We start from the raw sequence: 16925 nt of genomic DNA, 5'->3' as shown, positions 1-16925 counted from the left end.
TAATTTCTGTTTCTATCCTAGCCTGAAGAAAATCTTGTTTGCGCACGGATTTTAAAGCTAACAGGGCAACGTTGGACAAAAATGTGTGTTCAAAAGGGCCAACAGAAATGTGTGCGCAATTTGGGATCTAGAGTGTGCGCAATCCAGTTGCCCCCCCCCCCCTTGAGGAGTAAAATATATAAATTAGTCCCTAATGAAGCGCTTGTTCAAAGGCTGCGGAAAAAAAGTTTTAAAATTTCTCTCAAATGAAGATTCTGAGTGCGTTCTACATTCATTGCAGATAATGTATGGGTTTCCAGTTCATGGTAATCCTGGATTCTCTCGTGTTGAACAACATGGCTTTCCACAATGCCACCTCCAGAAATGCCGTGTCCACATTTTTAGTTAGCGAACCAAATATCGAAAAATGTATCAAGTTTATTTTTCAGACCTCTGCTCGTCTTCAAAAATTCCTGGATCCGCCCCCGGTATCTGCTGCTGCCAATTAAGTGCTAATAGCACAGCGTATCTTTTGAAATGTTTTCAAACGTTCTCTGCATAAGAAATAATTTTCCGGTTTTTTTTTTCCTTGCGCCCTTTTACCGTGCACCCTGGAGCAACTGCTCCATTGTAGTTACGCTACTGTTGAAGATTCTTCCTTTTGCTGACAAAACGACATGTGGACCATCATTGACATGCAACAGTATGACTTGCCATGTTCCTTTGCCAATAAAAGGTCGTTTCCCCTTGGTCTTGTGCTCGTAGGTTTTGGCATTGATGGTTTCACCAGACTTCAGCAAATCGTAATACACCACCCTCTTGATGCCACACCAGATATACAACAAAACGCTTTTGCTATGGATATTCATTTTAACGACGGAAGTTGACGGCTGACTTGGGTTTACCCACGATTTTCAACGTTTAGGGTTGTTGTAGTAAATCCACTTCTCATTTCCCGTTACGATTTTCCACAGAAAAGACTTCCTTTTATGGCGAGTAAGAAGTGACACACAAATGTTCATGCGACTCTCTATATTACATTTTGTAAGCTCTTGTAGGATTCATTTGACTGCTTTCTGAATTTTGCTAAGTGTGTGCAAATGTCTAACGATAGTCAAATAGTCGATTCCAAGCTTTTCACTTAGTTCCTTGGTTGTTTGGCACGGATCTTTTTCCAAATCATCGTTTTCGAATTATTGGGGTCTTCCACTTCTTTCCTTGCCTTTCAGGTCGAAATCTCCCTTCTTGAACTTGACAAAAAATTCTCTCAACGAAATTGTACCAATGCTGCCCTCTCCATACGCTTTATCGAGCGTTCTTTTAGCTTCAGCAGCAGACTTTCCAAGGTTGGAAAGGAATAGCATGTAATGCCAAATGTATCTTGTCGGTAGCCATAACAAATTAAGTATGAACTCGTTTTATCGAGAAACTACGTGTTACGCTATGTAACCCTTCCTAGGCTTCTTACTCCCTCTTTTCTGATAGTTTAATGGAGCTGCTCAAAGGTAGTACTGAAAATTTACGTAAACATCTAATATATTGCTTTGGTTACGAAATATGTTGATGAATGAACACTTATTCAATGCATCTTCGTCGGATGGAATATAGAAATAATACTTGTTAATGGTAAAAGATACCTCACATTAGTGGTTGTGAGCGGTACTCATAGTATTCAGGTGTGAAGTCCGATGAGTTACGCTATTGTGGAGTCATCTGTCTATGTTGCATCCTATGTAGTTGTTAATAAAGTATTAGCCTGTTGATATATCATTCTGGTGCATTACAATCAAATTTAGGTTAATTTGGGAACAACGAAACCTAACGGTAGTATGAGTTATTTATTTACTAGTGAACAACTATTGGACATTAACGAGTATGTTAAAGTCTCCTTGAACCTACAGGGCATATCCATGGGACGTAAAACGATAAATTTCATTTCACGAGTGTGTTAAAATAGAGTATCTCCTATTAGAAAGCTAATTCAGAAAAGATCTGCCAGAAAACAGAAAGATCTAAAAGAAAAAAAAAAAAATAGGAGTCATCAATAAAAGATATTCTGGTTGAATTCCAAGCTATTTTTCAAAGTTTGCTAGAACTAAAGAAATTTCGGGTTTTTCATACTAGTAGACAATATTACTGCATCTCTTATACTAATAAATTTTACATACTGTTATAAATAAAGAGGCTTTGAACGATAAGTGGGGCTTTTAAACAGAACTGAACTTAAGGGGACTATGGTGGCTCAGTAGGAGAACGCTCACTTCTGATGCGTGGGATCCCTGGTTCGATCCCAGCTTGTGTCAAGTGGACTTTGTAGTGGACAAATACCGTCTGCGTGAGTCTTCTCGGGGTTCTCTCGTTTCCACCCACTTTCTTCATTCCACCGTTATTATTCATCTCATTATTACTGCCTCCCTTACTCTCGGTGCATAAGCATGGGACGTTAAACTAAAGAAAAAACCACTATTACTTAAAGAAGAACAATAAGATCGCACTTAAATGACAAGCTGATACATTCTGCCCTATTTACTCTTTAATAAGACATTTACTCTTTAATAAGTTTTACCGTAAATAATTCTTCTTTACAATTCTCATTCTTTTCTTCAGCACATTTAACGGACATAGAGCATATTTAAGTTAAAAAGACAGCACGAAATATAACTAAAACATGAAATACTATAAGTAAATTTTAGTTAAAGCAGGTACTCACCTGATGTTTTCATTGCCTTTACTGCATGAGGAACTGCTTCCCATGGGTGTGGAAGATCTAAGAAGACCGCATCTGCTAAATCCGTTAGCCCAAATCCGTCTTGACACACATCTTTTTGCTCTACCGTCACATATTCGCTTAAACCATGGGTCTCGAATTCTTTTTTTGCCACCTCAACTCGATGCGAGTGGAAGTCAAATGTATAGAGATGACCTTCTGGTTTTACGGCACGTATCAAAGCATGAGATAACGAACCGCTACCGGTGCCTACAGAAAAGAAAAGAAGATAGCATATACCTAGGTATATATATGACTAAATTATTGGGAGAAATCATTACTAAATAATAGTGCAAAAATGAAGTTATATTTTCCTCCTAAAGTGTCGAGTAATACTGATAATATAAAAATATTAAGTAAACGATATTATTTATAATTATGTATCGCTCAGAAAACATTCTACGTAAATCTTACCTATTCCACTGAAAAGAATTTGCAAATCCGTATATTAACCTGGATAGAGCTGTTAGGATAGTTGGACAGTTGTGCTGAATAATTCGGATACGGAGTTGTTTTGTGTTTATAGATGAGAAGTTATCGTCATTTTGGCATTTTGTCTCCAAGTTAAGATTGAGTTTGTCAGAACAGTAGGTTTTATTACTGATTTGACAGACTTGTAAGGTTCTGTTTTAAAAATATTAGTAATTAGGTGAAGAGCTAATTTCTTGAAATAACTGGAATATAAATCGACGGACTAACTATTGCGTTTAAAAGTTTTCTGCACGTTTGCGTATATATAATGTAGTCTTATTGGTAGTGTTGCCTCGTTTGTCTTATGTGGAAGCTTTCTTAGTCTGCTTAGCTTTTACTTCGCATATCTGAATTACCTTTACCATATCTCGTTAGTTTACATATTAGTCTCCTGATTCTCAGCTATAATAAGCAGCAAATTATACTGTAAAACCTTAACAACGGCAAAATCTTTGTACTTTTGAGAGACCGTAAGAATGAAGGAAATTTTGTAACCATAAAAAGTACAGAATTCGAGATGTCACCGGATTTACATGTTTCTTGACTATACATTTTTAAAAAAATGTTTTCTGAATATATGATTGTGTGTACCAAAGCAACCTCGTTCATCATATCGAGGCCCAAGTTAAGTTTAAGGTCTTTATGAGATTCTGCACAGGAATTCGTTTTTTTAACACCAAAAGTAAGGGTAGTGTAATAGTAACTACAAATCGAAAACTGTGATTTTCTGAAAAATTGATACAACGATTTTTTAAAAATATTTCTCAGTTTTCATTAATAACTCTATTCTAAAGTACTACTCCTTTCCCTGGGGAAAAAATCGACAAAGGAAGGTTTATTGGTGAAAGTGAGTTTCAATTAAAGAATATCTTGTTTCTTTGGAAACGGCTACAAAACACAATCTATATATATAAAAGAGAACGTACAAATCCTTTGTTCCCTCATCACGCTAATACGGCTGAACCAATTTCTTTCATTTTTGGGGGGTTATTAGGATTTGGACCCTAGATGGTTTTTATCATATCACTTTAATTTTTAATTACCAGTGTCTTGAGATAATTGACCATTCAAGTGTCCATAACGTACAAATCCTTTGTTAGTTCATCATAGGTATAAAAATAAACGTATTTATATGCAACCCGCATGACCGTGTCACTCGGCGGGTTAACATAAATGACAGGCGCTATAATGTTAACATTTACTGCAATTTGAAAGCGAAAAAGTAAAAATTATCTAAGTAACAAAGTTTATTGCGTTCCGGGGTGACCGCAGCGAAGCGGGGTAAACGCTGCTAGTTGTTTATATTTCAGAAATAAATACATATACCGCACAACTATATTTTAAAAGAAAAACCCAGAAAGAGTGATTTAATGGTGAGAAGTTTCTTGACCACTATAATTGAATGTAAGTGTTGAGTTGATATTGAGTTTAATGTCTCTTTCAGCAGGGAGGCTATATGAGACGGAACCTACTGATTAACGTGGAATCCGAACCACATGACCTCCCGCCAGCAATCGAACCTGGTCTCTCATGCCAAAGGCACGTACGCTATCCTCTTAGCCACGAAGGAGCTCAATTGAATGTAAGAAACTCAGGGTGAGATATCCATACCTTTTATTAGACACGACTGGACTATCGAAAGATTTTACAATAAATTGATCAGAGAGCAAGAGTTTTCTCTTCCTTTTGATAAATAGTAATATTTTTGTTAACCGAAAACATTTTCATCAAGTCGCTCATATAACAAATACTGCGCTCGTTGTTGATGAGCAAATATTAAGTGGGCAGAAACCATTATTTAGTGGATGTTGAGTGAAATGACTATGACTTTAGAAGTCAGGCTAAAACTTAGGTGTTAATTAGCAAGGACTTAAAAGTTAGTCGAAATACGTGATTTTAAATTAATACGAAGAATAATAGAATTGGAAAATGGGAATAAGACTATTTGTAATATGAAAAGCATTTACTGAATGGCACCAGCTCAGGTTTTGTGGAAGTAAATGAACAACTTGTTGAGATGAAACTTATTGTTTACCTTGACAACGATGGAATTTAATTTTTTAAGAATATGAATTCATGCATTTTTATAATAATTTGTAAACAAATTCCTTTATTATTGCGTCTAATATTTAATGTACTTTTAACTGTAAGGTTTCGATGTTCCATGTCTCAGCACTTAAAAATATTACAGTTGTAGTGCTACTTCGTAATAAGTTCGCTAAGTATGTAATCATCGTACAATTAACGTTTACTCGTGGATTTAAGATTATGACAGCATCTTTACAAAGTACCTATTAGAAGTAAGCACGGTTTATATAAAGTAGCATGAAATTGTATGTCTTCATTCAAATCTTTTGCATAAGTTTTCCACAGCAAAAAGATTTTCAAAACAAGGGGATTTACTTGATTATAATTTACTTGATTATTTTAACAAGATTTTTTTTATTTTTATTTCTTTATTTTACCTCATTATTGTTTACGTGGACACCAAATAATGAAAAATAAAACTAATAAGTGTAATAAATTGCAAGTGAGTTGCCCAGATCCGCTGAGAAAGAAGTCAAGGAACAACGAAATATTAACGAAAACGAAATGAAACAATCAGAGAACACATATTGGTCACAGCAGATAAAAGAGTAGGTTACAAAGTAGAGAGATAACTTGTTCGACGGTGCAAAATATCTTAGTGTGTTCGTCTGGTAACAAAATACTTCTGGATAACACCTTTAGGAAGAACTTTACATTAAATCTGTTTCAGCTATATATTATATTGAACAACAATGGACTTCTTTGTGAAGCCACGACTGTTACCTCAAAACGCCATGCTTTACATATATACTGATAACGAAGTTCGGGAGAAAAAAAAAGTAGAAACAAGCTTTCGTTGCTTCAACTGATAACCCACTGATATCATACAGAATTTAGAATATTTTTATTAAGGAGACTTAAAGTTGGTAAGCAATATTTTTTTTATTATTATTATTTCACAAAATAATTTAAAACTGATATTTCGTAGGTCGTAAAAAATTACTTAATTACTTAAATGAAAAATTTAAAAAATGTATCAATCTTTATAAAAGATCATATAGTACATAAATGTTAAAATATAAGTATAGATAGAATATACAGAAGCAGAAACATACCTGATTCTATCAAAACACTGCCGGGCTTTATTTCAAGCTGAAGAATAATCATACTGATGTCAGGAGTATAAATGATTTGCGTTCGATGAGGAAGAGTCAACGTCCAGAGTTCTGGCGTAGGATGCAGAACATACGCCCAGCCTCTAGATAACTGAACTTTTGTCCCAAATTTCTTTCCAATCAAAGAAGAAACTTTTAAAGCACCGTACGTTGTTTGGAATACATTATCCACAAAATCTCCTTTCTTATTCTTTATTCTTGGATGCACCTGAATGGCATGCATACTATTGATATTTAAGTACAGTATAACTGTATCATTTTCCTCTATTATATCTTTGTAGTGTGAGAAACTCATCTTCTAAATATAGTTTCCTGAAATAATTTAAAGATAAAAAATATCTGACAAATTTTAACATGTTCTTCGAAATATTAAAATATACACAAACACTTAGAACTATCATACTCAAGAAATAAAATAAAATACTACCTTGTTTGTACTTCCTCGTGTAATTGGATGGTTAGCTCATATTGTAAAGATAAACTTAGATGCAATCTCGCTTATTCATCCACCATACAATGTTCATCATATCACAGCACTTATTCTTCCATTTTAGTACGCAATCGGTCATAGAAGATACACAGGAATTATACAGAATAAAGTTCAGATAATTTAATACCATTAGTGTTACATTAATTTTATTTAACATCGCTTAAATATTATTTAATATAATAATACCTTTTATTAGACAAAACTTTGAACAATTCCATTTTGAATTTGTCTATGACTTGAATATCTTTTAGGTATGTCGACCACTTATTATATAGCTTTGTGGACTTCTAAAGAATGCTCTTTTATTGGGTGTATAATTTTGATATAGTGTAAGTTGTTCTGGTGTCTTGTATTATATGAATATATATCACATAATGAGTGAGAAATCTTTCATTACTTTTGATATACATAATATTTTTGTATATATACAAACAAAGGACAGTTACAATTTTATTTGATCGACAAACACTTTTATCGGGAGCTCTTGCCGATACTTTAAAAAATGGTTTTTAAAGCCCTATTCTATAAGCTAAAACAATAGTGCGAAGCTCCTCAGAAAATTATTTCGAAATTTAATAAGGATTGAAACTTAGCATTGTATAAAGCAGAGTTTCTCAAACTTTTTCATTCATGGAACCCTTTTACGTCCAAAATAAAATGGCGGAACCCACGAAAACAGTACTAAATAATTCGACAATTTATAATAGTAATGCCATTTATTATGTACTATCATTAAACAGAAAAGCACTTTTTTTTTTAGATTTGGTATTATTATGTAAGTTAGCATCGCACTGTTATTTAAAAAGGCAATAAATTTAAATTACTATAAATATGACCACTTTTATACTGTTTCATAAGCACATGAAAATATACAAAGTAGATTTTCATAAACACTTCAAAATGTTAAATTACTGCAAATATGATCACTTTTTCACTTTTATATGCTCGTTTTCTGCACTTTCAGAGTTCTTAAATATCAGGTTTTATGGCAGAAAACTGCAGTCTCATATCTGGTTCCGCATCCAGTCTGTTTCAGTATATGGTTTTGATGGATGCATACACAGAAAATCCAGTTTCATATAAATAGGTACTTACAAAAGGAAGTAGCACCTTAATAGCTTTCTTCGATAACCCCGAGTATTCTTTTATCAACTGGCACTAGAAGTCTATCAACGGCAGCTTCTTGAACTCAAGTTGAAGGGATTCGGGCGTCAAGTCCATTAGCGTTTCATATTCAACAGTGAAGCAAGGCTTTCCTTGGATGTCATATGGATTTTTTACCGATTTATGTTGATATATATTTACTTCCTTTCTCTGAAAAATACTGGCATATAGTGTGCTGTAAATTCTCCAATTGTTCAATAAATTCTTCATTAATGTCATGAAATTCTCCGAGACTCCCTTCGTTCTCCTCAAGGAAATATTTCAATGCAGGAAACACGTTCATTCATACTGAGTGATATTTCTGCTCCAAAACTATAACTTCCTCTTAAAAGCCGTGATTTTGTTCTTCGCTGTAAATAGTACATTAGCGTTCTTTCGTTAAAGGGACAGATTGATCTCATTCATTTGCACGAATATGTCAGCTAGATGGGCAAACCTAAACAGCCATTGTTGATAACTCAAACGTTCTTCTAGCTCAAAGTACTGATTGAAGAAGAAAACTCTTACCTCATCTCTTAGAACGAAGAGCCTACTTAAAGCTTTTCCGCGAGAAAACCATCTGACTTCTGTGTGAAGAAGGAGGGACTGATGAATAGTGTTGTAAATAGAAAAAAAAACATTGCCTCTAGTTTTTTTCTAAATTTCGTTTTTTTTTCAAATAGTCATTTGTAATGCATCTTACGTCTATTTAAGTATGAAATATTTTTATGTAGGTGTAATCACCGTAAAATGCAACATAAAGTAAACGCTAGATACTGATACGCTACAAATATTTTACAATTTACATGAATACCATACCTACTAACAATTCGGGTTTCAGCAGTTTTCATTAATATCAACTAAGAAATAAAAGTAGAAATGAAATTTTGTTTTTTCGTGAAAGAAGGCCTTTAATAAGTACGAAAATTATGTCACGAACAGTATAAAATTCCAATAACTTGTCTAAAGGTAAAAACTAATACTAATTTGCCTAATAGTATTTTTCTAAATGTCATATATAAATAATTTTTCCACTATATATATATGATATGCAGAGCCGGCTCTACCATATATGCAACACGTGCATTTGCGTGGAGTGGCAAGCTTGGATGGTCCGGCAAAATCTGTCATAAGTATATTATTTAAATTAAATATTTCTTGTTGGAAACACACTTCATGATGATGGTAGTTACATTTACTAAGCTGACCTATTTGAATACTACATTCATAAATTATGTTTAGGTTGCATTAGTTTAAGGCCACATGGACAGTGCTAAATGTTGCAAATGGTCGAATAAATCCGACCACAAATTGCTTCATTGTTGTCAAATGCAAGAATTCAATTCTCGAGTAGTAGTGAATATCTGTTCCATTTAGTAAGCTATCACAGTTTTGATATGAAACTTAGTCTTGTTTTTGTCAGAAACAAGTTCCTTACCATTGAAGATAGAAACAAGTTTTTTTTTTAAGATGTTAGAAGATGTAGAAGAAAAATCAAGAAATAAAGATAAAAGAGCTAGTTGCACTGGAATTGCAAACTGATACACTGAGATTGAAGCTCGATAGTGAATTCTATAAAAAGGATTACCATCTTTCCTCTGCAGGTGTGTTTACTTTATCCTTCACTAACATAATAGATTAATATTTAAAGAAAAAAAAACAGACACAACGGGATTGCATTTTTAATAAGTATTTAAGCCTTTCTGAGTGCGACTGCACTTACCCTCACCTTTGTTGTTCATGCTGGAGTAGCATACTTAAAATCATGACTTTTAAGATTTGTCCTTTCTGGAGAAAGGGGGAGGCGGCAAATTATGCCATTGCACGAGGCGACAAATTGACTAGGACCGGCCCTGATTATATGTATATAAAAGACATGAATATAGGATGACTGAATTTGAAGTAATGCAGGGTGTTTCCGTACCTATTCGTCCGAGTGCAAGTCAACTTACGCCAATCGAACATTTGTCCTTACTTAACAAACGCAAGTACAGATCGTTACAATGGGGTAATTAGGGGGCGCACGTAAAATTCGTATTTAGGTTCTACCCTTGATTTTTCAAGTTTTTCCTTACTTTTCTGTTTACCATAATATATTTTTGGTAATTAGAAGCTTTGTTCCTTAAATATCGCCATAATACTTGCAGGATATATTAGTGGTGCACCAATGCGTCTGTGTGGTAGCAGTGTTGCCAGCTACAGAAAATTTTAATTCCAGATTTTAGGGGGAAATTTTGGAAAAATTATATGTTTTGTCTCTATTATTTCCTTCTTGTTGGCTATATCGGAACAAACATACCAGTATCTGGAAGTCTCATCTTTGCTTTACACAACGTACTATGGAAAGTTTCAATAGGATAAATAGGGGAAGTACAGTTGAGGTTTACAGTAGACATTGTTCTCTAATTGGAAAGATAATTGTGATTTTTTTAAAGGTAGAATGAGATATTTTTTATTGACATGCTTAGTTTATTAGATATCGTCATAATACTTGTAGGATATATTAGAGGGATACCTAAGCTTATTTTAAGATAGTTTGTGTATGTCTGATAGTAGTGTTGCCAGCTACAGACAATTTTAATTCCAGATTTTAGCGGCAAATTTTGGAAAAAATTTCTTTTTCTATTTCTATTATTTCCTTCTTGTTGGCTACATTCGAACAAACGTACCAGGGTCTAACAGCCTCATCCTTAGCCTACATAGCGCACCATAAAAACTTGCACTAGAATAATTAGGGGAAGTACAGTTGAGGTTTATAATAAACCATGTTCTGGAAATGGTAAGAAAATGGTGAATTTTTGAGGTAGAATTAGATTTTTTTTTTAATGTCATGCTTACTTTGTTATATATCGCCATGATACTTGTAGGATATATTCTTGGAGTACTACGGTTTATTTTCAGATAGTTTTCGTCTGTCTGGTGGCAGCGTTTCCAGCCAAAACAATTAATTCCCGATTTTAGGTGAAAAATTCGGAAAATTTCCCTTTTCCCCTCTATTATTACCCTCTTACTGGCTACATTGAAACAAACGTACCACTACCTGAAAGCTTTCTCTTTGCCCTACAGAACGCACTATAAAAAGTTTTAATAGGATAATTAGAGAAGCTGTAGCTCTGGTATATTTGATTTTTGATTCTGAGGCGTAAAAAGTGTCAAAATTTCATGTATATGACAGAATTTTTTCTTTCTCTCTTTGACTGAAAGCCAGTGACTTCACGATTTCCCTGTACCTTGTCAACACACCAAAGATTTGTTTAGGTGACTTGAACCCATATAGCAGCAGTGTTGCTAGAACAAAAAATTTTGAAATTCGGTCAGGGAATTTTTTTGTAAATTTTCACCCCTACATTTCTCTCAATAATTTCCCACCCGTTGGCAACACTGCAATGCAACTTACACCAAAAAATAGCCACATCCATTTTCTAAAAAACAAGGTCTTAACCATATCAATCGAGTGAATAGTTTTTGAGCAATAAGTCACTAACTGGAAATGTACGAAAACGCCAAAAATGACCTGGGGCCGAACGGAATAATCACACAATTTTACTCATATAGGTACAAAGAAACAAACGATTTGTAAGTTACGAGGGCTCCGACTCAAGTTCTGTTGATTATTTCAATAATATGTAACATAAATCAATAAATAATAGTTGCCAGAGAAAAAACATACATTAGGAAAAAAACATGAAAAAGAACAATGTTTTTTATTGGAAAAAACTTCACAGAAAAAAAACGTTTTTTTACAACACTACTGATGAAGGCTTCCTATGTCGTCGCAAAGAATTTTGAAGAGCCTTCTTGATTTGATAAAAGTTTGAGTGTGACTGCTTTATCAGGGAAGTTTTTGAAGGTCTGTGACACTTCCTTCACGCGTGTCTCAGCTCCAATTCTTTTTCCTACTATTGCCTTGGCACCATCAGTACAAGTATCAACGCAATCGCCCCATGGTATCTGATAGTCTTCTAAATACTCATTAATAATTCTAAAAAATTCTCACCCAGATGCATTAGATGGGAGAGGTTTACTGTAGTATATCTTCTTCATAATGGTAACGTACCTGCCATATCTTCAATACGACGAGCGACTGTGTCATTTGAAAGTGGCTCAAAAGGGATTTATTTTCCCCGATGTTTCATTTATTATGCAGCTAACTATGTCAATCGCGCAAGGTTGTATCAGTTTCTTGGCTATAGTGTGGGCCTCGCCTGCCGGTGCTAATCTATAACTTAATATGGAAGATTCTTCTGTTGCTTTTTCATTCATACTAAATGACATCTGAGGTAAGCTCCTTAATGAATTTAGTAACTCACGACGTTTTCTCTCAAAGAAATCAACATTTTTGTTTTGAAACTCAGTGTGATTGTTTTCAAAATGATGCCGTAATTTTCCAGGAAGCATGAAACTGTTAGGTAAAACTCTACCACATATTACACATTGAGGGCAGCTTTGAGTATCCATAAAGCCCATGGCTAAATAACTCATGTATTGTTTTGGATGCTGGACTATAGAAAGATGATTCCCTATTTTGTAACGATGAGTGATTCTGTTGTACATTAGGATCTTGAGCTCTCGTTTCTTCTTTATCGGGTTCATTTTTTGCTTCAGCAACATTAGAAGACGTTGAAGGTTTGTTAAAATTAACTGAAACCTTTAATGACTCTCTTTTGAACCACCGTTCCATCTTAATTGGAATTAAACTCAAAACTCAATGCAATGAAATTCACGCTTATATATATAAAGTTAAAACTGTTACAAATCTGCAGGTATTTGTGCCCCTCAAGCAGTGATACCAACATGTAATTTATAAAATCCCATCTCGAAAATCAAAAATTCCGATTTTGCTCTTAAATTTCACACGTGCTACACTAATTACAATAAATAAATAAACTATGAAAATTGAAACTACTGTATATAACTTACTTTCTTCAATATTTGAGTGAAGTATTCGTTAAGTTAAGATATTCTTTATCAAATTCCTATATTCTAAATTTATCAAATAGATACTGTATAAGTATGTTTCTTAATTAAAAGAGACGATTGATAATGTTGATCAAATCAACTATATTTGTGCTCAGAATTTAGTATTTTCCTCACACTTTTGTGCCATAATCATCTACTGAATACTGTACATTGAAATTAGATAAACTTCATTCTTCAGTTATTTTGTGTGGAACATTTTAGAAATGGATTGCTTCTCGTTCGGTAATTTACTTAATTCTATTATATTTTTAATTCAGAGTAAAATTTACATTCTTTGGCGCATTAAAAAAAAAAAAAAAAAAAAAAAAAAATTAATGAAATTCACAATTTACTGCATAAATCACTTTCCCACTAACATGCACTTTTCAATAAATTTGGCAATTAGGACTGATTTCGTGTTTATTCAAGCCACATTAGCCTACTTTCCGCTCATAGATTCTTTTGTATGTGTGTGGATAAAGTACCTAGGTAAATATACGAAAAATATCACTACTGCCAATTTTGACGAAAATTCCCTTTATCCCTATTAAAGAAATTAACATTAAAAAATCCCGTAAAATAGAATTTTCCCCACTAATTGGAATCACTGCTCTCAAGAAGAAAAAAAGAAATATTCGTACACTTTTGCCATGTTCAACATAGAGTTAAATCAGTCATCGTTAGTGTTCACATATACAAGAAAAAATATACATTCGTACAGTGTTGTCCTGCTTGTAGAGAACATAATAAAATATATCTTTTCACAAGGAGTTTTTGACAGTTTTAGAACTGGCTTTTGAGTGCATTTACAATCACGGATGATTGTGAAATGATTTGAGAAACGAAAGTGTGGAAACACGATAATTACAATCTGTGATTATAACTTTGGCGCTGGTTACCATTGTTGATGGAATGAATAGATATTATTCTATAAAAATAAATACTGTATACAGTATATTGTGTCATTTGGAATCTTATTGTGAATCTGAATCGAGAATTTCCTACTTATGTAGGAATCTAGATGTTTTGACGATAATACTAAGTGATTCATCTAAATTCTGACCCACTAATAGATAACACAGAGACTTCCATTTTCATATTAGCTTCCTTGATATTGGTTTGTGTATCGAAAACAGTCCAAACAGTTGAAATTTACCACTCGAAAAAGATGGAAAAGTCCCCCAGAAGTTTTTTTTTTTTTTTTTTCAAATTTCGAAAGTGTTGGAAAGGAGCTTTTGTGCATTTTCGATTTTTTTGTCAAAAATTGATTTCAAAACTTATTCCGGTTCAAACTTCCAGAAACAAATTCCGAAAGACTCAAAATTTAAACCAACTTTTATATTAATTATTGACTTTCGAATTTTTTATTCCCTTCCTCAAGGTCGGTTTATATGGAACCCCTAGGAACTCTTTGCGGAACCTCTGGGTTCCGCGGAACGTACTTTGAGAAACTCTAGTATAAAGAAAGCTGAGTCCATCAGTCGCGCACCAACTTCCCTCTCCCTACCCTCATTTTATAAAATACTGCAAAGATTAGAAGGCAATTTTGCTGCACAATTATTTACTACTTAAAAAGTACCATTCAGTTAAACAGTTTATGTTGTCTTACTTCTTCTACATTATCAAGGAAAAGAACTTCAATCTATAATGATGCAGATTCACGGAACGAACTGAGCAAGAAAGAAGATCACTTTGAAAACATTAGTTAATTTACCGGATAGCATTTGTTCTTTCTGGAAAATAAATTACTACTATTTGATTTCTATAATATCTGAAGAAAGAAAAAAAAAACTGATGGGTCTGATGATTACACGTATAGGAGGAAGGGGATGAAAACAATCGCATTCACAAAATGGGGCCCGCTATACTTCAGAAAGTTGAGGGGACACCCTGTATGTGTGTATATATATGTGTATGTATATATTTATCGTGAAGTTTAAATTTAGGTATACCACTCGAAAAATTATAATTCTTTCATATTTTGTGTATAAATACAGCGTCCAGACATTATACCATAACAAAAACTACAACGCAAAAAGCTCAAACCAACCTGTGCTGAGTGGCCAATAAAAAGCACGAATAGTCTCGGAGTCATTGCAGTTCGAAATTGTTGGACTCGAGCGATGGCGTGGGAATGTGTCAAGGGAGCATCAGCAACCGTGGGTATGCGCACTGCTCTGTGTGTATATATACTTGAAGGTTGATTCTCTGAAGACTTGGACAGCTTCGCCCAAGTCGTATGTTCCGTCTTGTGCAAGGGTGGATTGGGTTTAGATAATGGTGAGTTGGATTGCTCAGAACGCATTCACGGAAGTTACGTGAGTGGAAACACGTGAATTTTCACAGTGATACGAATTGAGTTCCTATATCACTTGGAATGATTCCATCCATACCTGTAAAGCTACACTTGTAAACATAAAATAACAGATTTGTACACTGTGCAGAAATACTCTGCTTACCGTATTTAATATTGGATTAAGTGCAGAGGAGTAGATACAGAAATGTGAAAAATACGTAAAATTTACAGGAAAGAATAGGTGAATTGGTTATTGTTAAAAAATTCATGCGATCAAAAGAACCGTCATGTCGTATTTCCAAATGTTACAAGCCGCGGGTTATTGGTACTGTCTTCAGTGGAGAGATCCTGGCGTCAGACATTATGGTGTACTAAGGAAATAAATTACTAGCATTCAAAGATGGTAGCTGCATGTGACGGATATGACATTTCGTTTGTGAGTTTCATAACAACCTATGTTGGTGGAGAAAAAGAGTTATTACGTTATGTGGAACGGTACATATTATGGAAATTGTTACAAATGTCGGAAGGCACTGAAAATAAACAAATGGAGGAACAGCTTTCAAATGTGAACATTGTGTTGATGTTGTGAATTGTCATTAGCAAAAGTCGGCACTGAAAGGTACTTTTTTCGAGAACACAAAACTGTTGATAGAAAATGTACTTAAACCTAGTGGTTTTAGCGACAGCCTCGTTTACGTGCATACCCACCATCGCCGACTGCCTGCTCCCTACAGACGCATCACCTGGCTCGGGTCAACTTATTTCGCTAGTGCCCTGACTTGGTTAGATAGCATCCATGCTTTTGGGTTAACTGCTGAATCACCAATTTTAGAAAATTTACCAGGTGAATTGGAGAATCTATTTTGGTTTGTGAGGTAGAGTGAATGAAAGTTAGGTGAGGGTAATAGTTGAAGTTAAGAAAATACTTTTTGTTGATGATGTAACCGACATTCAATGTAGAGGCGGAAGGGACTATTTCGCAGAGAGGTACACTTGTTATGATTGATGGGAATAGCGCGTAAATAACAAGATTGTTAAATATTGTATTTGAGCTTTATCGAGTTATACAAAAATGAGGAGTGTCAGTTGTTGAAATGTGTGAAAGGCATTGTCTACCAAACAGGCAAACAGTTTGTTGTAAGTGTAGAAACGAATTGAAAATACAGAAAAGAATAATATCTAACCAAACCTAATCTAATCTAACCTAATTTATTGAGTGTTTGAATTAATTCTCGCTGTTTATGAACAGAGGGCAGTAGTGCAGCACAGTGGACTGTAACAAGATACCTATTTGGAAGTGCTATCCTTGGGCTATCAGAGCATTATTTGACCTTCGAGTGAAGTGAAAAGAACATTCGTTTTCAATGTCTTGAGCATGGCGAGCTTTGTGTCTAAAACACAACATTTGCGGGAAATGCTACTCTTCTGCTTACATCCCTAGAAATCTGTTGCAGAAAGCTATCGTTTGGTAGTGGAGGCATACGGACAGCATGCTCTATTGGAATCAACGTGTAGAGAGTGGGTTTGACGATTCAAAACCAATGATTTTGACTTGAGCGACAAAGTGTGTCCTGGTCAGCCGAGAAAGTTTGATGATGGGGACTTACAGGCACT

At 34.3% G+C, this 16925-nt stretch overlaps 1 protein-coding gene across 2 annotated transcripts in view; it reads right to left on the bottom strand.

Moving 5' to 3' along the window:
• Window positions 1-16925, bottom strand: part of Trmt61 (tRNA methyltransferase 61) — a 224387-nt gene that overhangs the window by 205592 nt on the left and 1870 nt on the right. For both annotated transcript variants that reach the window (XM_081758961.1, XM_081758959.1), the window contains exons 2-3: window positions 6361-6732; window positions 2690-2956 (exon numbers count right to left, since the gene is read on the bottom strand). In XM_081758961.1, the coding sequence (XP_081615087.1) occupies window positions 2690-2956; window positions 6361-6715 (622 nt within the window). In that variant the 5' untranslated portion in view covers window positions 6716-6732. The remainder of the gene's footprint in view (window positions 1-2689; window positions 2957-6360; window positions 6733-16925) is intronic.

Source organism: Thermobia domestica, chromosome 5, assembly GCF_964235325.1.
Source record: "Thermobia domestica chromosome 5, izTheDome1.hap1.1, whole genome shotgun sequence".
Lineage (NCBI taxonomy): Eukaryota > Metazoa > Arthropoda > Insecta > Zygentoma > Lepismatidae > Thermobia > Thermobia domestica.
The sequence above is the reverse complement of the archived record's forward strand: the minus strand, read 5'-3'. Positions and strand labels throughout refer to the sequence as shown.